Here is a 23,424-nt window from a genome sequence, read left to right as displayed (position 1 = left end):
TGTATTATTTCTATACTTAGGATACACGATGCGAGGGTAAACCGCGAGGAGGCTTAGAGTGGTGAGGTGGCAAGAGCCACCTTGGCAAACGCCTACCAGGAGAGTGGCGAGAGGGAGACTTGCAACCTCTAGGAAAGGTAGCTGGTGCTTATCAGGAGAGCGCCGAGGAGGTGGAGAGTGATGCTCAAATGAATGGCAAGACTGCTGTTCGTCTTGTCCAGAGTGAGGGTCTCTCTGTAAAGAAATGATCGCTCATCACCCGATGGAGAGGTGACGATGGCTCGTCTGAAGTCGAGTGGCAAGGAGCGGGTGAGACCTGCCTAGCTGATGCATAGCATACAGCTGGAGCATAAACAGCTGTAAGGTGACGAGCTGGTAAGTTACGCGACGCTGCTGCATAATAAGCAGCCTTCAAGCTAATAGAGCTTGAAGGATCACCATAAAAAGAGCCTAGAGGCTCAGAGTGACGAGAGCCCAAAGGCCCAGCACAATGAGAGCTTGAAGGCTCGGGGTCACGAGAGCACGAAGGCTAGGCGCAACGAGAGTTCGAAGGCTCGGGATCACAAGAGCTTGAAGGCTCAGCACGATGAGAGCCCGAAACTTCAGCGTGACGAGAGCATGAAGGCTCAGCATGATAAGAGCCCAAAGGCTCAGCGTGACGAAAGTCTGAAGGCTCAGCGTGACGAAAGCCTGAAGGCTCAGCACGACAAGAGACTGAAGGCTACGGGTCACGAAAGCCAAATGCTCGTGGTCATGAGAGCCCAGAGGCTCAGTATAACGATAACCCGAGGGCCCGTGATCACGAGAACTCGAAGGCCTGTGGTCACAAGAGCCTGAAGGCTCAGCGCGATGAAAGGGAGAGTTTTATGAAAGGTTTCCAGGCCTCTGTCAGATTCTCCACTAGAAAGAGGTTGTTGAGGAAGCCTGGGATTGTCTAAAACTTCTTCCATAGCCAATATGGCCAATTTTTTGGACATATCATTCTCATAAAAATAGATCTCTTGGAGATTCCTTCAAATAGTATGGCTGGACTCGACTAATAGGGGTGGACAATTCAGGAATGGAACTCGATGCCTTGAACAGAAAACTTCTACTGTGCAGGGATTAATCCTGAAGAACTACCACCTGTCCCAATAGTTCTGTAGGCATCCCTCAACTGGTGGGGATCTGGGAGACTTGTTCTCCCTAGCGGGAACTTCTACAGCCGCAACTCCTTTGTCCACAGGGGTGTTCTCCCAGAAAAAAGGTGGGCTGGTAACCCTGCTTCTTAGGTTGTTGGGAGTCTTCAGCAAGCACAAGTGGCTCAGTTGAGCTCTAGAGGTAAAAGGTACCTAATAGTCCTTCTGAGTTGAAAAAGGAACATATCCATGCGTAGGTTCCATTCGTTTACATAGTTGGGCAGTGATTCCATGGTCAGGGCGAATCTCTGTGATATGAAAGGACATCATAGCCATTGCATGGAGGGATACAATCACACGCTAGAATGGTGGCGTGTTCAATGACGTCAGCACACAAAGGAATTGTGGAGCGTACAGACATGTTAGCCTGTGTACAAGGCAGAGCTGAGGTATGTGTTGCTAGCACGACGCATGGAATTAACAAATGGGGAGTAACAGTTGTTACATTAGCTCTCTGAGCCTTGTTTAGAAGGACAGGAAGTAATGAACTTTCAGCAGTTCGGTTTAACCAAAGTCCGAACAATGTTAACATAATTGGTAGGGGAATTCTGGTTTGAACCCTGAGAATTCTTAGGAGGAAAGCAATGCAATAAGTATCTGCCTACAGGGCTGCCTCAGTACATGGGGAAAAGGTAGTCTCACCTCGCAACTACGTTGTTCATGCGTGGGAACGAGGAGACTTTCAACACTTTCATAAATGAAAAGCTATACTACAGATATTCCGCCATAAAGGGCGCACCCCTCAGCATGTTAGTGGGAGACAACAGAGATCTGTGCAAATCCGAGTAATCGGGCATCAGACTCATATGTACAAGTGGGGGAAAGGTAGAAACCTTTCAATATGAGGGAAACGGCAGCCTCAACTCGAATGATATTCTCGGGTGAGAACGAATGAAGACTTTCGACACTTTCAACAAAGACATCTCTAAAATCAATAAGTATGCTTTCTGTTGAAACTCTGACACAAAGGATACATGTGAAATCACAAAAAGATACATACAGATCAAAGTATCAGATAATTCAGCGTGAGAAAATGTGATCGTAGAGCAGTAAGAGTAAAGATCCTCCTCTTGACAAGACCAGGGGAGAAGTGAATCTTGCCTTGTAGCAGCTAATAGCACTGCCCAGCAGTGGAGTTGCCTAGTAGCCTACTATAAAGTTGCCGGTTAGGCACCTTTTGTTTCCTTCTGGTCATACAGAATCAACATAGGAGTAAACTCATTTATTGACTCGTTAGTTTGCATCCGTGTAGGAATAAATTATCATCATCAATAAATAAGGGAAATCACAGCCATCAACCAAAGCTACTGAAATCCCTGAGGGCTCAGGAAAAGGAGAAACAGAGTGGGTAATATCTGTCATCGTAGAAAAGATCTTGCCTTTCTTATGGCTACCAGAAGAACAATGAATGCCAACAATCCCTTTTAGCTCATTTCTTGCGACGGAAATAATATTTCTCCCACTGGGAGGATGGTCACTCCCTAAAATACGCCCATGGAAATTCAATGGAACCTCTTTTACCACAGCACGAAGGACAGTGGGGATGTGGATCTACCTAAATCTGACTATTGAAGGTGCCACAAGGGCGACCAACATGACTGGGACAAGTCCACAAAAGATAAGCAACACTAGATAAGTATAAAAGCACAGAAAGCACTGTAAAGAGAGATCCTCTTAACAGGACGACCAGGAGAAGAGTGAAGCTTGCTTTGTAGCAGAGTGTAGCACTGTCCATCAGTGAAGTTACGCACCCATTTTTCTTTTGTCTGAAGTTTGTATCTGCATTTGAATTAACTGGAATATTGCTAATATATAACTGGAAAATGAGAATAAGTCTCACGATAAGTAAATAAACATATAATTAATCTCAGCAGCAACACCAAAAATAAGCAGATGGGACTAAAGTCTGCCAGCCAAGAGTAGAAATCAGAATTTTATATACTACTGTAGTTCAAGTAGAGCTGTGGAAAAAAAAATATGTAAATACCTAATGCACACACACGGCAAATGTCAAAACAACTGCAATCATACTGTGAACAAAAATTAGGGAATTCTATACAGAGCTACTAGCAATACAGTGAGCCCTCGTTTATCGCGGTAGATGGGTTCCAGACCCGACCGCGATAGGTGAAAATCCGCGAAGTAGTGACACCATATTTACCTATTTATTTAACATGTATATTCAGACTTTTAAAACCTTCCCTTGTACGTAGTACTGTTAACAAACTACCCTTTAATGTACAGAACACTTAATGCATGTACTACAGCACCCTAAACTAAAACAGGCACAAATATTAAAGGCGATTTTATATCATGCGTTTCCTAAACACGCCAAAAAGCACAATAAAAAATGGCAACCAATGTTTTGTTTACGTTTATCTCTGATCATAATGAAGAAACAAACGCATTTAGTGTACACATCTGTGTATAGGTTAGTTTTTGCATCGATTATATTGATTATACAGTATGTTGATTTTGTTATTACCAATGTTTTACTTAATTTTTCTTAGGACTTCCAAATGAAATGTTTTTCTTTATGATGCCGCCATATGTACGCTCCATCTTCGATTGTAATACTGTAAACAAACGAAGGCATTTAACGCGCATGATGAAAGTGATAAATAATGATATTACAGTAAAAGCTTTTAGAAAATATGTTATTACAAATATTATTTACCGTATCTATATAAAATCATACATACGTAGCAAAGCAGGAAAACAATTTACGAGAGAGAGAGAGAGAGAGAGAGAGAGAGAGAGAGAGAGAGAGTTGTTTTACATACGTAAATGTAAATTTAAAAAAAAAAAAATAGCCCCATTTCATATAAAATAGGTTATTACAAATATTTTACTTCATCATATTACAGTAGTCTGTATAATACTGTAAAGTTCAGTACAGTATGTTGTTGTTAGTCGTGGCGATGAAATTCTCACGAAACAAAAACACGGCCTTCGATTACAACAGCTGATTCATCTCTCTCTCTCTCTCTCTCTCTCTCTCTCTCTCTCTTCGTGTTATACAATACTTACATATAGATGAAGAAACTAAAATTAGTTTTCTTAGTGTCAATTAAATACGAAACGAAAAAATTATGCCGAGTTTACATCCATTTCAATCGTTGCTAAAAATACGGCATCCGATTTCATCAGCAAACCACTATTTTTTGGGAAACATCATTTTATTCTAGAAAATTGCTACTCTTTAAATAGTTAATTGCACATTAAGAAAGCGTGTACTTTTGTTTTTAAATTTCGGGTGTGTTTTAAAAATCGAGTATTGTTGACTTCTTTTTGTTTTACTTTTGGCTGTGATCAGATCAGCTGATGTCTAGCTGCCGCTCTTGAGAGCATACGAATACACTAGCAAAGTATCGTTTATACCATTTCTTAACTTATTCAAACTGTCTATACAGTTGATATTACATAAGCACCAATGTGTTATAACCTATCAAATATTTATGTTTATTACATTTAAAACAACACACACACTCTCTCTCTCTCTCTCTTATTACATTTAAAACAACACACACATACACACACTCTTTCTCTCTCTCTCGTGTTATACAATACTTACATATAGATGAAGAAACTAAAATTAGTTTTCTTAGTGTCAATTAAATACGAAACGAAAAAATTATGCCGAGTCTACATCCATTTCAATCGTAGCTAAAAATACGGCATCCGATTTCATCAGCAAACCACTATTTTTTTGGGAAACATCATTTTATTCTAGAAAATTGTTACTCTTTAAATAGTTAATTGCACATTAAGAAAGCGTGTACTTTTGTTTTTAAATTTCGGGTGTGTTTTAAAAATCGAGTATTGTTGACTTCTTTTTGTTTTAATTTTGGCTGTGATCAGATCAGCTGACGTCTAGCTGCCGCTCTTGAGGGCGTACGAATACACCAACAAAGTATCGTTTATACCATTTCTTAACTTATTCAAACCGTCTATACAGTTGATATTACACAAGCACCAATGTGTTGTAACCTATCAAATTTTTTTGTTTATTACATTTAAAACAACTCTCTCTCTCTCTCTCTCTCTCTCTCTCTCTCTCTCTCTCTCTCTCTCTCTCTCTCTCTCTCTCTGTGTGGGCTACTTTTCACTACCTCCCATTCCTTACCTCTCTCTAACAAATGATATCTTTGTTGCTCCTCAAAGTTTCATTTATATTGAAAATAAATCATGATTCAATTTTCCTTACTTTCTCCAATCTTGCACCATCGGTCACATCGCGGTATTTTCGAAATTTCCGGAAAATCCACGATATATGTATATACATGCGTTATGAAAAAAAATCTGCGAAGTGGTGAATCCGCGATAGTCGAACCGCGAAGTAGCGAGGGATCACTGTATTGAAAAAAAATTAAAAGGGAAGTAAGGTGAATTCCCAGGAGACATATACACCAAAAACCTAACATTCCAATACCTGTTAGACAAAAACATTACTGATTCTAGAGACATTCAAAGACCCCAAATGCGGGCAGATGTATTATGAATGGGGCTGTAATAACACAAACTCTTAGCAACAAATCACAATGGGGACAACTGCAGAAAAATGGAAACTGGAAAGGTGTTACATAGAGCAAAGGTTTTAATGAAACACATAATTTGCTGACATAGGTGAACATTGCAAATTCAAATTAGACTGTCAACAGAAAATCTCTTAAGAGCCATTTAACTCTTTTCTCTTAACAGTCTTAACTCTTTATATACCAGAAACTTCAATTAAAAACATACCTTGATGAAGTAATTAGAAAACACAGGCTTATGATCAGACTGTGTATAAGAATCCACTGAGGAGTATGATGCTTGTTTGACTCCTAGCTTGACATTTTCATAGGCATCAACATGAACCTGATGGAGAATTCTATCAGTCCATGCCGGTCTACGCCTGGAAACAAAAAAAGTATCGGTAAGCGCAGAACTGTGTTTTTTTATATGGAGAGCATAAATACTAGTGATGGGGCGAGTACTCAGAATCGAGAATAAAAAATATTGGAACTTTTTCTGGAATCGGAATCGGTATCAGAATCGGCAAATTTTAATCAAATTTCCGATTCTGAAAAAGATATTTTGTAATTTGTATGTTTGAATTTAAAATTTTCATTACAGGTAATAATAAAAAGTAGATATTTTGTTTGAAGACTTTAAATTATCAATATAATCTATAGATCTTAATATCTAAAATATCATTATTTCTACAAAAGTTGAGGACATTTACCGAAGAAAAAATTGCAATGCTAAATGGTTGTGCAAAGAATAAATAAGAACAAGACGAGTCTAATACTTGATTAATAGACTACAGTCTCATGTAGAGTGTCAAACTTGTTTTTATAACTTCTTAGCTACTAAACCTTTATAATTCTAAAGTAATGCATGAAGATTAGTTTAAAAGAATTAAAATATGTAAAAAAATATCATTACAAAATTTACCACTTCCCTCGCCGAAAAAGGACAACAAAAAATGGAGCTAACACCTGAGCATGCATGTGATAATGCAAGTAGCAAAACCAGGAACAAAAATTTTTTTAATAGAACATGAAATGGACAAATATAATTCTTTGAACAAAATAGAAAATGATGAGAGCCGTTTGCAGTGGTGGAGATTAAATAAAAAATAATTCCTATCAAGGCATTTTTTGCCAGGAAGTATTTGTCTGCACCTCCCTCTTCTGCTGAAAGAGAACAATTATTGAGTGCTGGAAACACTATTTCTCGCCGAAAAGAAATTGACTGAAAGATGAAACCATTGAGATGCTGATGTTCTTACATTACAATCTAAGAATATTGGGTCTTGAATATAAATAAATACCTTCAAGGAATTTACTTGAATATTTGCTTTTCTAAAAGTTTATCGTTTTCATTTAATTTTATCTAATAAGAAAGTTTTTTTCTTATTTTCTATAACAAAACAATTCATGTTCCTTCTGAATGCATAACTGCCAAAAGTACTTTACCCAAAAATTATTTGTTTCTTAAACCAGCTTCACGATATGAAAATAATCACAAAGTCATTGCATGTATCAGAATTGGGACTCATGTCGGAATTGGAATTTTAATGAGGTATCGGGACTCATATCATAATCTGTATAAAATATGGTAACGTCCAATCACTAATAAATACACAGTATAATATTACCTGTCTTTCTGCAAACCTACATGACTACAGTACTTTCTTTTTTACGAAAGTATATTTATAAGATCATTTATGCAGGTACTATTTCATGTAGGATTTTTCCATAACATCAACTAGACAAGTGAAAAACAAACAAAATCCTTGATTCAAAATTTTTACGTAAGTCAAGTATGGAAAAGGAATACCTATGATCTGTCTTTGCTGCCTGAACTTTACCAAATGATCTTCATCAATATATGCTGGACAGTGAAGAAACATTACAAATATGAACATAATACCATTAATGGATCATGGTCAATATAAAAAAAATGGAAATTTGAATTTGACATTATGACCTAGAATCATTGTAAAAATGTATTTAACTTGATGTTTCTCTTATTAAATATTCATGAGAACCATTAGCATATCTCAAGACAAGAGTCTTAACAGAGTTTACTTGCAGAATTTATTGCTAAGGGTGCACCTAATGCAATGAGTATATTTTCAATTAAAAATCTATAGTACCTAATTGGCAGGGCCTATATTTTCTTATTATCAAAAATGTATAACAATTGTTTTTCAACAATTTAATGTCTAATTAATATACATATCCTAAAGTACTTTATTTAGCAATTTAGCTTAAAAAATCTTATAGGTTAAAAATGACAAATTTGAAAGTAATTTGTATTTTTCCTAACGATACAAACCTGAAGCTCTTTATAGGTATATATTTTGGGCAAAGCTGGAAGGTTTGCCATAAGACTTTTAGCTTAGTGTAACTAACGCACCACTAGTTAGCGGTGGTAGGGGGGTAGCCAGCTACCCAGCTCACACATACACCGGTGATGTCTTGTCACTTTTGATAGTAGGCAGGACTTATCAGGGGACAGGTGATGGCGGGCCAATTTGTATAAGAACTTCAGGTTTGTATCATTAGGAAAAAATACAAATTACTTTCAAATTTACCATTTGTTCCGAGACTAAATACGAATCCTTTCATTCTTTATAGGGATGAATCACCCATTAGGAGGGTGGGAGTCCGAAACAACTGGCTTGGCTTTTGACCCAAGGTTTTCCCATATGTGTTCAGCTCGTACATGTAACAGGGAGAAATCATGGCATCTCGCTAACTTCCATGCAACGCACCGTAAGCGGCCTGAGCTATCCTTGTGATTGTGTGATACTTGCAATGTGACTAATCTAGGTAAGAATTCTCAGAACATAGGAGTATATTGAATCAACCATAAACACTACCAATCCCACACAGGCAGGAGGTATGGGGATGCAACTAGTACTACTTCTATACCAGGTTACACAAAGAAAATGGTTTTACCTGCAGATAGGCAATGCCAGGTTGCAGAGGACCATAGGTGCTATTCCCCAAGGGAGGGGAAGATGAAAGAAGGGAAGCCAGTCATTCCTAACATTCATTCAGACTAATCTCAGGTAACCTTTGCCCTCGGCTTCCTAACATTCATCCAGACTAATCTCAGGCAACCTTTGCCCTCGGCTATCTGCTACTTGGTCATCAAGGAGCTTGAGGTATTTAAACCACTTGTTGTGCAGCCACCACAGGGCCAATAGAGAACGTCTCCATGTTTCTGTGTGTCACGTCTTGTGAGTAGCGGGCAGGCGAGCGATGGCAAGCAGGCGCGCTGGCGAGTGATGGCGCACAAGCGAGCGATGGCGCGTAGGCGAGGGTGCGCGTTGGCGCGTAGGAAAGGGCGCGCGTTGGCGGGTAGGAAAGGGCGCGCGTTGGCGCGTAGGAAAGGGCGCGCGTTGGCGCGTGGGCGAACGATGGCGCGCAGGAGAAGGAGCTCGTGGGCGCGCAGGCGACAGGGCGCGTAGGTGAAGGGGCGCGTTGGCGTGTTGGTGCGCATTCCAGAGACCTCAGATGGAGTGCAGCCACAGGATCCTGAAGGGCGAAGCCGTAGGGAGCGTGCGTGCAGGGGGACTATCCCTAGCGCGTGGGCGCGCAGGAGGGCGCTCATCAGGAACAGAAGTTCTGGTAGTGGGCGTGTGGGCGCGCGATGGAGACTGCGGGCGATGGCGCGTAGGCGAGGGATGGCGAGCAGGCGAGGTCCGATGGCGCGTCGGCGATCGTGGAGGAGAGCGCTGGCGAGCAGGGGATGATGAAGACTTCCCTTTGGAGCCCTGATCCGAAGATCGAGGGCGAGCAGGAGAGCGATGACGAGCAGGCAAGCGTTGGCAAGTAGGAGAGCGCTGAAAAGCAGGAGAGCGCTGAAAAGCAGGAGAGCGCTGGCCATCAGGAGAGCGCTGGCCATCAGGAGAGCGCTGGCGCACAGGAGATCGCTGACGATCAGGAGAGCGCTGACAAGCAGGAGAACGCTGACGAGCAGGAGACTGAGGGTGTCCATGGCGTGCATCAGGCCGAGGGCGCGCAGAGGTCCGTTGGCGAGCAGGAGATCGTGGGCGCGTAGTCTCTGGAACTGCAGGGCGAACAGGAGATCGTGGGCGTGTAGTCTCTGGAACTGCAGGGCGAACAGGAGATCGTGGGCGTGTAGTCTCTGGAACTGCAGGGCGAACAGGAGATCGTGGGCGTGTAGTCTCTGGAACTGCAGGGCGAACAGGAGATCGTGGGCGTGCAGGAGTGTGCTGGCGAGATGAGACTGCAACCGGAGGGCGCTTGCACGCAGTAGTGCGCTGGCGCGCAGGCGAACGTTGGCGCACAGGGGAAACCTAGCGCTTAAGGGACTTGCACACAATGTGTGAAAGCCCCTTTTGCCCCGAAGGGACCGGAGCCCTTTAGAAAACGGGATGGGTGGGCGCCCACAGCACGTCAGCAGCCAGGAAAGGTGAGGGCAGGTCAGCAGGTCTGGCAGGCGTAGGAGATCGCGAACGATCTGCGGAGAGGTCCAGGTCCAAGGAAGTAGCAGGAACGGTAGCTGAAGGACGAGGTTCCACTGCGGGGGACTGCGAGGATGAAGATCCGAAGAGGCGCCTCCTAACACCCTTGTGAGGAGAAGGAAGACCTCGGTGACGAAGAGGAAGGCGAGCCTTACGTCGGATACGTCCTCTGGGAGCAGCAGGCAAACCATCGGTAGTCCTCCGAAGAGGAGTCTCTGTCAGTGAACTCCCCCTGGGGGGAGAATCACCCGCAGGAGAGACCGTTGGGCTTAGTTCCTCCCTCGAAGGATGTTCGGAGGGTGGAGCTAAGCCTTCAGCTACAACACTCTCATTGGAAGCCTCTGCCACAACAGCCTCGACAATAGACAGAGGGTCAACCTCTGCTACCGCCGGTGACTGTTTGACAGCTGCTCCCAACCTGATCATGTCAAACAGGGCTTCCTTGGAGGGCGAACCCTGAAGCCCCAAGGAAGCCCAAAGCTGCAAAAGATCATCATTATTAACATCAGGAGAAATAATTAAATCCTCCCCCGGGGGAGGAGGAGGAGCTGCCTCGCTATGGGAGGCAACTCTCTCTCCCAAACCCCAAGATCGGACAACAGTACCGCCTACGCTACCACTCGACGGCCTCTCGCGAGAAGCCGCCCGAGTGGGAGCTTCAGAGGAGGTTTGGGCTACGGAAGAAGAGTCCTTAGGATTTTCCTTCTTCAAATAAACCTTTGAAGGAGAAATATCCCGTTTGGACTTCTTCCGGCGCCGGGAAAACCTCTCCCACTGGAGGTAGGCCACTCCCTACATTCAATACATACGTTATCACCCTCACACCGTTGACCCCTACAATAAGGGCATAAGGTGTGTGGATCCGTGTCGATTGAAGACATGAAGGTCCCACAAGGGCGGTCAGGTAAACCAGGGCACTTTCGCATTGTAGAAGCCAACTTCACAACACTCTAGAAAAGAAAAAGCAAAAGCAATGATTAATGGCTGTCGTGTAGACGAGGGTGACAGCGGACACGTCCGACTAGCACCTGAGCCGTTAGCAAAGTGAGCTTACAACTCAGGTGTGTGAGGGGGGAGGGTAGCTAACTACCCTCCCTACCCCCTGCTAACTAGCGGTGGGGTAGTAAACCCTCGTTAAATTTTAATGGCTCGTCCTTTCAGCTACGCCGAAAGTAATTATCCACTTCAAATAGCGTGGTTTGTATTCCAGTTACGGAACAACTGGTCCTTAAGATCCTTCATCTCAGCCGCCATCCTGGCAAACTGAGGGTCAACCACAGTAGTCACCGTTCCTGTAGAAGGAGCAGGGGCTACTACCTCAGGAGAAGGTTCAACTTCTACAGAAGATCTAGGAATTGAGGGGTCAAAAGAAATGTCTAGGCTAACATCACTAACAGAGTTAGATTTAGAAGCCCTCCTGACTTTATCCAATTCTAATTTACGCACACAGCGTTTCATTTCCAACCATTTCTTTTCATCCAAAACATCACATTCTTTACACCTTTTATCCAGGGCACACTCAAAGCCCCTGCACCCCAAACAAACAGTGTGAGGCTCCACCGAAGCTTTCGGTAACCTCACCTTGCATTCCTCATTCACACACACTCGAAAATGATTATCAGACATCGTATTCAAAGAACAATCAAAAGAATAAATCACAAAAGCGATTGCCAATCCACAGGTCAGTATACGTCATCAATAATTAGTCTAATACAGCGACACAGGGAAAGCGAGTGAAAAACCCGATGGCGGACCAGCAACAATGTTGTCAGTCCAACCGGCAGAGATGATCTGAGGAACAGAAAACGGGAATGATTCCAAGTTCCACCCTGTAAGGGTTGTTAACCACCTAACTGGACAACCACCACTCGGCGGTTGCGGCGAGTTTTGAAAAATCTGCCGGACGACAGACTATAGCTATATATATATATAACTGCCAGGTAAGTTCTATTCGTAAAAGTACAAGGTTTTCCATGAATATGCCAGAGGCCTAAACCCTTGCTTCCTTCATTAGTTTATCAACATTAACACATTTTGTTTGTAGTCAAGAATTCAGAGAATAGAAAGTGCATAATTGAGGTGTCTCTTAACTGCACAGATGTCAAATATTGTAGACCTATATGCTCAAAAAAAAATAAGAAGGTATTAAAATAGGCTAAAACTCAAGTCTGTCAAACTTTACGTTGATAAAATACACCCAAAACAATAAAAATTACTGACTTTGACCTTGCACTGGACAAAGTTAGATATAGTAAAGGTTAAAATAAGGCTGGAGAACACACTAGATTTAAAAAAGTGCTGAGAAATCTTGCCCTAAAGGCTACTAACAATAAAAATTTTTACATGAATAAATAGAAATAAGGCTGACAGGCACAAGATCAACACCTCCCCCCCACACCATGAAGGAGATCAGGTGCTGGCCAGGTAAGAGAGAAAACTTTCTGTATTGTATTTTACGGTCAAACAGCTTGTGCTTCGAGAATATTAGCAAAGTGACTCGCAGATGTGAATAATCAGAATAAGAATAAGATCCTATGGCTAGCTTGAGAAGTACGAAGGATCAAAGTAAAGAAAGTAAAGAAATCATAGACCTTTAGTACATTAACGTGCATACTAGAAACCAATGATGTGAAATAATTTGATAGAGCAAAGAAAATGGTGAAATTGACTCACAAAGCAGAGAAGAACCCAACCTATGTTAATAATTGCTTTATTTTTATGCATATCATTAGCATCCCTTCGAATAGCAATACATGTTTTGTTGGTTCATTTTTGGTATGGAAACATAGTAATGTTAAAAAATAGATTGATTAGTTGAACAGATCTTCTTAAAAGGATGCATACCTTTGCGTGAAAAAGAAAGGATTTTAATTGGAAACTTTGATAAAAATGGCTAGAGTAGACAGCTCATGAGAGGTGATGTTTTTCTTTACAATTCCAGGCAAACTTACGATAAATCATAAGCTGAACTTCCTTCTTGATACTTGTAAGTTGGTGGGAAAGTTATGGCTCCTTCCTTTAGCATTGAGAAAGCCTCTCCATTCTTTTGAGCCTTATGCAACTCATCCATTTCATATAGTTTATCCAACTCACCATCCGCTACTCGTTTAGAAATTATCTCACTAGTTAAACTGCTATCAAGTCTGAAGTTCAAGTCACCAACCCAGAATACATAACTGGAATAGAGAAAAAAATTGTAAAGACAAGCAGAACAATGCTACCCAAGTATTATGGTCCTGTAAATACAGTAAATGTCATAGAGTAAATTTGCAAATCTACACAGTTAAAAAATGTTTTTAATCACTGTTCTGACTAAATTAATAATTTTATTTGAAAAGTCTTTCTTTCAAATAAAACTATTTACCTAAGTATGCTAAAATAAAAATGATAGTTCAATTAATTGTTGTTTCTTTCCAGAAATAAAAAAGATAATTCACTAGGTTGCCTTAAGCAGCTGATTGGAAAGCATGGACTGTAATGTCGATTAACTTATATTAACAATTGAAAAGATTAATATTTGCTGTTTCTATTTCTTAATATGATATTAATACGTGAATACTACAATCATTATTACTGGATACAGTTAGATAAAACATCAGTTTTATCAAAATTCTGCTTATTTCAAATACAAACATCTGTAATTTTCTACCACAATAAATGGATTTTGAAGCGAAGCGAAAAATCTATTTTTGGGGGAGATGGCCATGTCGTCCTGATGGAAATTCCTTGTAGCTTCCTAAGGGATATATGTACTACAGTGATATTCCCAGAGAATTTTACCTTTAGGTATCCAGAATTCTAACTCCTGGTGCGAATATCCTTAAATTTTCTCTCAAGGATATCATATAATATCAGAGTACGTATTCTTGACACGCCACATAGCAATCTGCACCCCTAATAGCATTTACGCTTCGAGGCGGGTGTGGCAGAATAGAAGGGGAGCCGCATCAAGGTTACCCCCTTTCTTGTACTACTATTGAGTATGTCAACAGCGCCATCTCCAAGATGGCGGACATTCCGTGTAGCATTGAGCATGGTGCTACAGATACAGTACTTCGGGAGGGATACTGCGAAGATCTTTTCTTTTTAAAAAAGATGGGTGGGTCCATCAGGACAACATGGCCATCTCACCCAAAAATAGATTTTTCACTTCCCTACAAAATCCGTTTTTTGGGCTCAAGCCATGTCGTCCTGATGGAAGTATACCAGAGTATTAGTGTATCTGTGGATTTTCATCAGTGCCTTAACCTTGGGACAACATTTCTATGGTCATGTGGACCAATTGAGACAAATGACGTCACCGTTATCCGTCATCATCACTAATCATAAACAGTGTTAGTGCTTCCTGCCCCCTACAGGGAAGAGTCGTTCTAGACAGTAGAAAAGGGGTCTCAAGGTTAACATATATTGTATGAACAAACATAAGTATACATTGAATATACAAACAGTCTCATAGTTTGTGTATATTGCCGAATCAATATCAGTGTCTCTTATATCTATTGTTTGTGAGCATACAACTATATGTAGAATACTTACTTTAGCAAGTCAAAGAACTCTGGCATTTTATACATGCAATTGTCGGGCGAATTCAGACGCAATACATTCTAATAGACATTTATTCCTAATAAATGACTAAATGAGTTAACCAGTAAAACGAATGTAGTATGACAATGGAATTATACACGTAACGAATACAGAGACTATATTTCTTTCTTGAAAGGGAAAGAAATGATGAGTGCCACTCCCAGATTGAAGACAAATTTTTATAATAAAATTTCTCTTCATGATCTCTGTACCGGTTACATTCTGTGGATATTTATTACTAATAAATGACTAAATGAGTTAACCAGTAAAACGAATGTAGTATGACAATGGAATTATACACGTAACGAATACAGAGACTATATTTCTTTCTTGAAAGGGAAAGAAATGATGAGTGCCACTCTCAGATTGAAGAAAATTTTTTATAATAAAATTTCTCTTCATGATCTCTGTACCGGTTACATTCTATTGACAGTGTACTACATACACACGGCACTAGTGCTATCTGTATAATTCCACACCTGGGATTTTGAACAGAATTAGTGTCACCATGGTAACACTCATTTAAAGGAGGTCACCCTAAGAGTGATAACCCCTTCTCCCTTTAATTGACAGTCCCAGTCAATTAACTGTTCATCGCAGAATTAAACGGCAGGTTTTAAAACACTACCTGCCGCCACCACATAATGCTTCAGTTCATGGACCTGCTTAGCATAGCGTTTGTAGAACACTCTGGATGATTTCCATCTGGTATATGAGCGAAGACGCTCGAAGTCCATATACTGAAAAAAATTAAGTGATGAAGCAATTTTTCTCGGATCATGACCTGCAGGAGTACGGTCAGGATCCGCTCTACGAATAAAGTGGGTGAGCTTCGCCCTCAGTTGTTTCAGGGATAAGTTTGATCCAGAGGTTTCTCCTTTAAAGAGCTGTCCTCCCCTGAAGTCTGAAGTTCTACGAAGATAAACCTTTAGACACTCTACTGGACACAGAGAGACATCTTCCTTCAGAGGGCAGATTCTCCATGGACCCCACCTCTTAGTGGGTAGCTCGTTCTTAGCAAGAAAGGTTGGATCAGGGAAAAGATTCAGTTCTCCCGCTTCTGTGAACTGAATGTGGCCCTCATCTCTAGATAGGGCCACTATTTCACTAACTCTAGCCCGAGAGGCTATAGCGAACAGAAAGATAACCTTTTGGATTAGATCCTTAAGGGAACAATCTTCATTGTTCACCGATGAGGCATAATGTAGAACCTTGTCCAAAGACCAAGAGATGGGTTTTGGTGGTGCTGCAGGTCTAAGCCTTGCACATGCCTTCGGAATCTTGTTAAAGATTTCATTCGCAAGATCCACTTGAAAGGCATATAGAAGAGGTCTAGTTAAGGCTGACTTGCACTTAGTTATCGTGTTGGCCGCCAGACCTTGATTATGAAGGTGGACAAAGAAGGACTGACAGAAGTTCATTGAAATTTATTTCGGTCCTTTTGCTTTCACGAACGCAATCCACTTTTTCCAAGAGGACTCATATTGTCTTCTAGTTGACTTAGACTTGTATTCTTCTAAGAATTCTAAATTGCCTTCTGAGATCCCAAATCTTTTTCTAACCACTAGGGCAAGAAAATCATGAAATGAAGGGTTCGGGTTCTCTGTGATAAAACGAAGACAATTAATTTCTGAACCTTCTGAAATAGACCTAGGTTCAGAACTAGGGCCAGCCTCAGCTTCAGTTCCTTCATTAAGGAGGACACATTGCTCTTGGGCTACTTGGGAGCCAATAGAGCTACTTCCCCTTGGAAGTATCTCAGCCTGTTGAAGACCTTCACCAGGTGATTAGATGGGATGAACGGGAATACCTGAGTCCATCCCTTCCATACTAGAGACATGCCGTCTATAAACTCCACTAGAGGATCCTCGTATGGGGCTACATATCGAGGTAGTTTCTTGAAGACGCTCGTGATGAAGAGGTCGATCTGCAGTTCCGGGACTTGTTCCCATCTGGGAGGGAATAGGTCTGCGTCCATGGACCATTCCAACTCTATCGGCTTGAACCGAAACAGAGCATCCACTGTCACATTGTGGATCAATTGTATATGAACTGCTGACAGGTGCCATCCCTTTAAGAAAGGGATGGTTAACTTCACCTAGACTGTATGAGACGTTCCTTAGCTTTGTCGGTTGCGACGTCTCATTATCGCTTCGGTGTCCCAGATCAGTCGTAGGAAGTCTGATCTGTGTGGAGAGAGCTTCCCCACTCATGACAGGACCAGCATAGTCTTGGGACTTTCAGGCTTTGATTTTTGTTAGAGAAGCGATTAAAGAGGGACCGATATCGGTCTTTTTAGATCTCTTCAAGCGTTGATGCGTATTTTCTCCAGGCTCTTGACGCATCTTTCCGCTGTGCTCTTCGCACTAGGTCTGTCACTATTGCAAACTGGGGAGAGTTCAGAGCTTCTCCCTGTTAGCGTCTTGGAAATCTGACTGATTATCTGAGTCTCTTGACCGACCTTGCGATCTCCTTTTATATTCCCAAGGGAAAGGAGAGTTGCAGTGACCACAAGCTTCAATGGTTTTTCAGCCATTGAAACCTTTGAGCTGGAGAGAATCGAGACTTCTAGAAGCTTATCTTGCATCCACGATGTCCCGGGGACCGGGTCATTTCCTTGGATGCACATAGACCAGCCACTTCGGGTGCTGCCCACCCCAGCCTCTCGTACAGGTACATTGTTGCCTGAACCATTTCTAGGATTGGTTTTTATGTGACTAAGTCTGCCAATCCTATGAATATATTTAGGACTGTGTCTAGTCCGACACGTATCTTTCCTAGGATGTACGTTACTATCTGTAACTTGAATCCTACATAGGAGGGGAGGGGGTGATTGACTAGAAGTTGCCAAAGGACACCTTTCAGGTCTGACAAGACTACGAACTTGTATGAACTTGTTGAGTGGCGACAAGTTCAGAATGACTCCGAGATTGCTTGAGTCCTTCTCGTGAGCACAAAACAGCCTTCCCTGGAACTCGATGGTCTGTAGTTTCCTCACCACCTGTATGCTCTAGAGCTGTCAGGTATACTCCTCCAGGAGGGTTTTGGATTGTAGGAGAGGGTAAGGAAATGATGGTGGAGACATTTCTGTTTCCCATCACAGTCCCATCTTGATTAGGCCTTAGACCCAAGGATCGAAGGTCCAACGATCCTGAAGGAACCTCCCTCCTACCAGAAGCATCTTCATGCTTCGAATAATCAGTAGGTTTAAACTTTTGACTGACCACATGCCTGTGGCACCGTGGACACTGGAACTGTGGGATGTTGTTGAACAGCCCGGGTATTTCCAGCTTTTCCCGTCTTCTTTTTAGGTTGGGGACCCACAACCATGGAAGATTTTCTCTTTGAAAGGATGCCCCACTTTTGGAGAAGATTTATGTTCTCCATGGTGGCGCTCTTAATCACTTTCTTAACTACCTTGACTGGGAAGAGGTCTTTACCCCAGATGTTGGAAGATATTAGCTTACTTGTTTAGTGTTTCACTGTTGCAGCAGCGAACACAAACTCTACATGCTCTCCTAGCCTTCATAAAGGCGTAAAGGTCCTTCACTAAGGCAGCCATATGCATTTTGATTAGGACCATGAACATGTCTGGGATATTTTGATAGGTTGAACACAACTCTATGTAGTTTTGTAGGGAAAGGGAGGCTGCAAGTCTCTCCTTTGTCTCTTGTTCATTATAAAAGAGAAACTCGGATAGTTTAGGGAGACATTCACTGAATTGTCGACTGGCGACATCCGCATCTAATCTTCCTACTGAGAAAGTTAAATGGACTTCCTTCCAGTCCTTCTCCTCGAGTGCAGGACATGGCCTACCCGCCTCCACTGCCTTGGCAACAGATTTAAATGCCTTCCCCATAAAGGGGAATGAAATTGAAGCAGGAGCAAGAAAGGAAGGGTGCCTGTTATCCAGTGAGAATACCTTCGACTCTGAGTAACCCACCTTTCTCAGGCTACTTGACAGGAGAAGCCTGTGCCTTATCATGGTCGAGAATCATGACCTCCTTCGATTCCGTTCCTTTTCTTGACTTTGGTTCATACCTCAGTCAAACAAAACAATTAGGGAAAGCATCAAAGCTTGGCCAAAATTGGATTTTGTCCAAAGGAACAGCACACATCTTTTCCGAGTTGTAGAGTTTGCCATTTAAAATCGGCATCAGCTCCGCAAACCTCCAGGGATTGGTTTTGGAGCATGTCGGTAGTTCTTGATCCATGGGTCGTTTGAATGACCCTTGGGAAGCGACAAGAGAAGCTTTGCGAGGCTCCATCTTGCATTTTACTTCCTGCTTTTCGTTTTGTTTACGAAAGCTCTCTATTAGATTATTCACTTGGGCACATAATTGTTCCATTCTATCTAATAGAGGGGTAAAAGACGAAGATGTCGACGTCAATGGCTCTAGAGCCGGCATAGGCGGAGGCAATTCCGACAAGACATTTTCCCCCTTCTACCCCCGGGCGCTTCCTGCCCTCCTTCAAAAAAGGGTATCTGGCCGTCGGGGGATGTAATTGGTGCCTGAGGCACCACTATTTCCTTACTTGCCTTCGGAAATAGTAGCTTACACATCCTATCATTAGGTATGTAAGGTCCCGGAGAGATTTTCTGGAAGCCTCTCACCCCGTTGCGTAATTTGTATTGAGCTGTATCCAAAGTCTCTATAGACGTGGGATTCTCGAAACCTTCGGACATTAATGTCTGACATATATTGCAAACCTGCGGGTTCCAATAATGTAGGGATTCGGAAATAATATTGCAGGGGGCATGAAACCTGCAAGTATTATGACCGTAAAAATACTTACTCTTGGCCTTGCAGAAGACTGCAGCACAAGTCATCTGGTGTTCCTCCTGTAAAGAAAGGAAAACCGAATGAGTATGTAAAGGAAAACCGAATGAGTATATAATGGATTATCTCACTGATAATCAACATGCAAAAGTAATCTTTTAACAGAATAGCTTAGGATAGTAAGCTATAAAGGGATAGTAGGAGACACATACTTGTGTACCCCCTGCAAGCAAATGCTGTTACCTCCCCTCAGTATTAACTATAGGGAGATTCCTCTATCAAGGAACTCCAACTAAAAGAGCTTTTACCCCTAGGGGTAGAGAAGTAGAAATTCACTGTCCCTTTTTATTCTTAAAACTGTGGGGTCAGGATGACTGATTCTCAATTCGAATATTGAAGAAATACTATTCTTTCAATATAGGAGCGGTACCAGCAGAATCTCGCGCAAGGGTACCCAAGCTATGTTAGAAATAACTACTGTATAATAGTACTGTAGTTTTCTATTTACAGTTTATATTTTGTGCAATTTACTGGCTAATGTACAATTATATATTGTAGTTCAGCCAGTATGCTGCTTTTGTAGCAAGCATTTGACAGCGCGGTCCAGCTGGCATGACGCCAACTGGACTAGGGAAAATTAAAGACATATATTTGTGAATCCCACCTAACCTATTTGCCGTGGCCTTCCTTACAATATTAAATTATAGTTTCCTGATCAGGGAGACTCAAGGATAAAGGCTCTACCCTTTAAGGGTTAGGAGTGTAACACCCTGCCCTTGAATATATTTAATATTGTAGGGTAATCCACAAACTGATTTCTAATCAGATTATTGAAGAAATTATATTCATTCAATATGGGATTGGGCTCAGCAAATACCTGTGTAGGGATACCCAAGATATATTGGAAATAACTACTAGTATAATATATATATAGTAGTTTTCTATCTGCAGTATATTCTATACTGCCGATATACTGGCTACCTGTATAGCATATACTGTAGTTTAGTCGGCATGTCGCCGGCATAACTAGATCTTGCCGGCATATCCAGCATGCTAGCTAAAAGAGAGAGAGATAGCATGGAGTAAAGGCTACTCCTTACTGTGTATGTATACAGTAATTAAGGATGTAAAAGTCTCATTTTACTGCCTTTCTCCAGAAAGAAGGTTCAAATGGAAGGGGAGAATGTACCATTCAGGCTTCCATCCAGCCACAGTACTATTGCCGGCAAGGTTCCGCCGATACACTGCTGGTAGGCTAGCCTCCGGCAGTACCAGTACAGTCGGCGTGCTGCCGTCTGAGTCAGCACCTATCTGTGCCAGCCTCGCTGGCGTACTCCGGCAACAGAACCTGTGGCTAGCAGTCCAAGGGAGAACTGAAGAACCTTGGGGACAGAAGGGACTTCCCACTCACAGCCGTCATGGCTGCCAGCAGCTGCCAGCAGCCGCCAGCCATCCTGGCTGTCGGCAGTCGCCAGCCACCGGCAGAGACCATAGTTGCCGACAGATGATGTGACTACCGGCAGTATGCATTGCCACCGGCAGTTGAAAGACACATGGTCACCGACATTCAACATGGCCGCCGGCAGTTGTCATGGCTGCCTGCAGCTAACATAGCTACTGGCAGCCGGACAACGGCCATAGAGAGGGAGTCTGGCCGGCCCCGGCAACCCACCGGCAACGATAAGGTTGCAGGACACCGGCCCAGTGAAAGACAATGGCTTGGCCATCATAAAGTGGACAGAGGGGGAGGGAACAGGGTCCTGTATAAGGTGTGGAAGGAGCTGGCAAAGTTGTCAGTCTTACCACACCTTAAAGAAACTCTGTTTCAGTATCGGCTGTATCCTAGGTGACAGGAGAGACTCAGTTCTCCAAGCTAGAGATTGCCAATACAGTTAAGGGGACGGCAGCATTGCCGCCTCCTCTCAACAAGGAGAAACAGAGTTCCAGTGCCGCCGCCATCCTAGGTAAAAGAAGAATACTATTCTTCAGCCTAGGGGGCTGCGAGCACAGGACTAGTCTTCTAGACCGCAAGGAGAAGATGGTATCCTACCACCTCTGCAAGTGCGGCAAGGGAGGGCTAGCCTCCAATGTCGGTAGCCTAGCCGGCAGGGGAATGATGGTATCCTACAACCCATTCACCCTGCCGGCAGGTCGCTGACACAAGACTAAATACTCTGAGATTCTGACTGAATCCCAAAACCTGCTGGTATACCACAACCTGCGGTTAAGGGAAGAGACAGAAAAACCCTAGGCTAGTCATGCCTGAATAAAATTCAGGGCACGACCCACAAGGGTTGTAGCCTGAAGCTACGCTCAGAGGGAAGGAGAGATTACCCTTAAATCTCCATGGAGACGTGTAATGTTTCATATAATTCTAGGAGATATCTATCTCCACTTGAATTGAAAAGCAATACACGAGGTAACGGGAAATGTCTCAACGTATGATAAAACGCCTAGGTTAGGTTACCTAGGCGAGACGAGATCTCGGTTACCTAACTCACCGAAACTCTAACTATACGATCGACATAGAAAAGGAAATCATGCACATTATAAATATCTTTACAAGTATAATTTGCCTAAATAGTTTACATAATTAAAAATTAATTAATGCTATTTAAAACCGGGAAGTCGTTCTACTAACTAAATAACACAAGCCTAACAAACGACAGCGCCCATGGCGCCTCCGGTAACAGGCCTAGCTCCTAAGCACAATAAATTACTCTAATTTCACTGTGAAACAGGAGCTAAAATATACTCATTGTAAAGACCCAATACTCAACTTTCCAGAGGCGGAAGAAGATGGAGAATGCATAATAAAATCCTTGCAAAACGATCGAAAAAGTTAGATCAACAGGGAACACCACTGAGCGAAATTGCTACAAAATAAGGAATGTCCGCCATCTTGGAGATGGCGCTGTTGTCATAATCAATAGTAGTATGAGAACGGGGGTAACCTTGATAAGGCTCCCCTTCTATTCTGCCACACCCCCCTCGAAGCGTAAACGCTATTAGGGGTGCAGATTGCTATGTGGCATGTCAAGAATACGTCCTCTGATATGCAATATCCTTGAGAGAAAATTTAAGGATATTTGCGCCAGGAGTTAGAATTCTGGATACCTAAAGGTAATATTCTCTGGGAATATCACTAGTACATATATCCCTCAGGAAGCTACTTTAAGGAACTTCCATCAGGACGACATGGCTTGAGCCCAATAAATGGATATGCAGTCAGTCCTCGATCTTCACAGGAGTTAGGTAACAGACAGGTACAAAAATCGAGAATCTGCAAATGCTTGCTGCCCTAGGGTGGGTAAATTCATAACCTACCAACTCACTGCACATTGCCTACGCACGGTCAACTAACACTAGGTTACAAGCTGTACAGCATATTTTGGCCCTACTTATTAGTGGTCAGGTAACAGACAGGTGCGAAGATAAAGAATCCGTGAATCCTTACTGCCCTAGTGTGGGTCAGCTCATAACCTACAAACATACTGACCATAGCCTATCGGTGGTTGACTAACACACTAGATATCCCAGTGTACAGTACTTCATAACATTCTTTTCACACTCTTTCTCTCATAGTATTTTAAGTTCATACTGCTTTTCAGGGGTAATTGGATGTTACTAACAAAGCTTTAGCACAGGAATGTTCATAAGTGGTGATCCTGTGTAATGTACTTTTTTCAAATTGTCAACCTAAAAAGCAACATCTGGCAAATACAACAGCTCGGGCAGCAAGTTCCCATGAAGTGGCTGACTTAAAGGGATATATCTTTCAAATTATTGCAGTGGCTTACAGTATTTGTAATTTCAAACTGATATGTTTATATTTGAAAAAGTTAAAAGGAAAAAACTAATATGATAAAAATGCTTTATCAATTACGTATGG

At 42.2% G+C, this 23,424-nt stretch overlaps 1 protein-coding gene across 2 annotated transcripts in view; it reads right to left on the bottom strand.

Moving 5' to 3' along the window:
- Positions 1-23,424, bottom strand: part of LOC137654031 (phosphatidylinositol 4,5-bisphosphate 5-phosphatase A-like) — a 211,973-nt gene that overhangs the window by 52,926 nt on the left and 135,623 nt on the right. For both annotated transcript variants that reach the window (XM_068387673.1, XM_068387668.1), the window contains exons 6-7: positions 13,119-13,343; positions 5,922-6,075 (exon numbers count right to left, since the gene is read on the bottom strand). In XM_068387673.1, coding sequence (XP_068243774.1) covers positions 5,922-6,075; positions 13,119-13,343 — 379 coding nt within the window. The remainder of the gene's footprint in view (positions 1-5,921; positions 6,076-13,118; positions 13,344-23,424) is intronic.

Source organism: Palaemon carinicauda, chromosome 1 (genome assembly GCF_036898095.1).
Source record: "Palaemon carinicauda isolate YSFRI2023 chromosome 1, ASM3689809v2, whole genome shotgun sequence".
NCBI classification, from domain to species: domain Eukaryota; kingdom Metazoa; phylum Arthropoda; class Malacostraca; order Decapoda; family Palaemonidae; genus Palaemon; species Palaemon carinicauda.
This window is presented reverse-complemented; position numbering and strand designations above follow the sequence as displayed.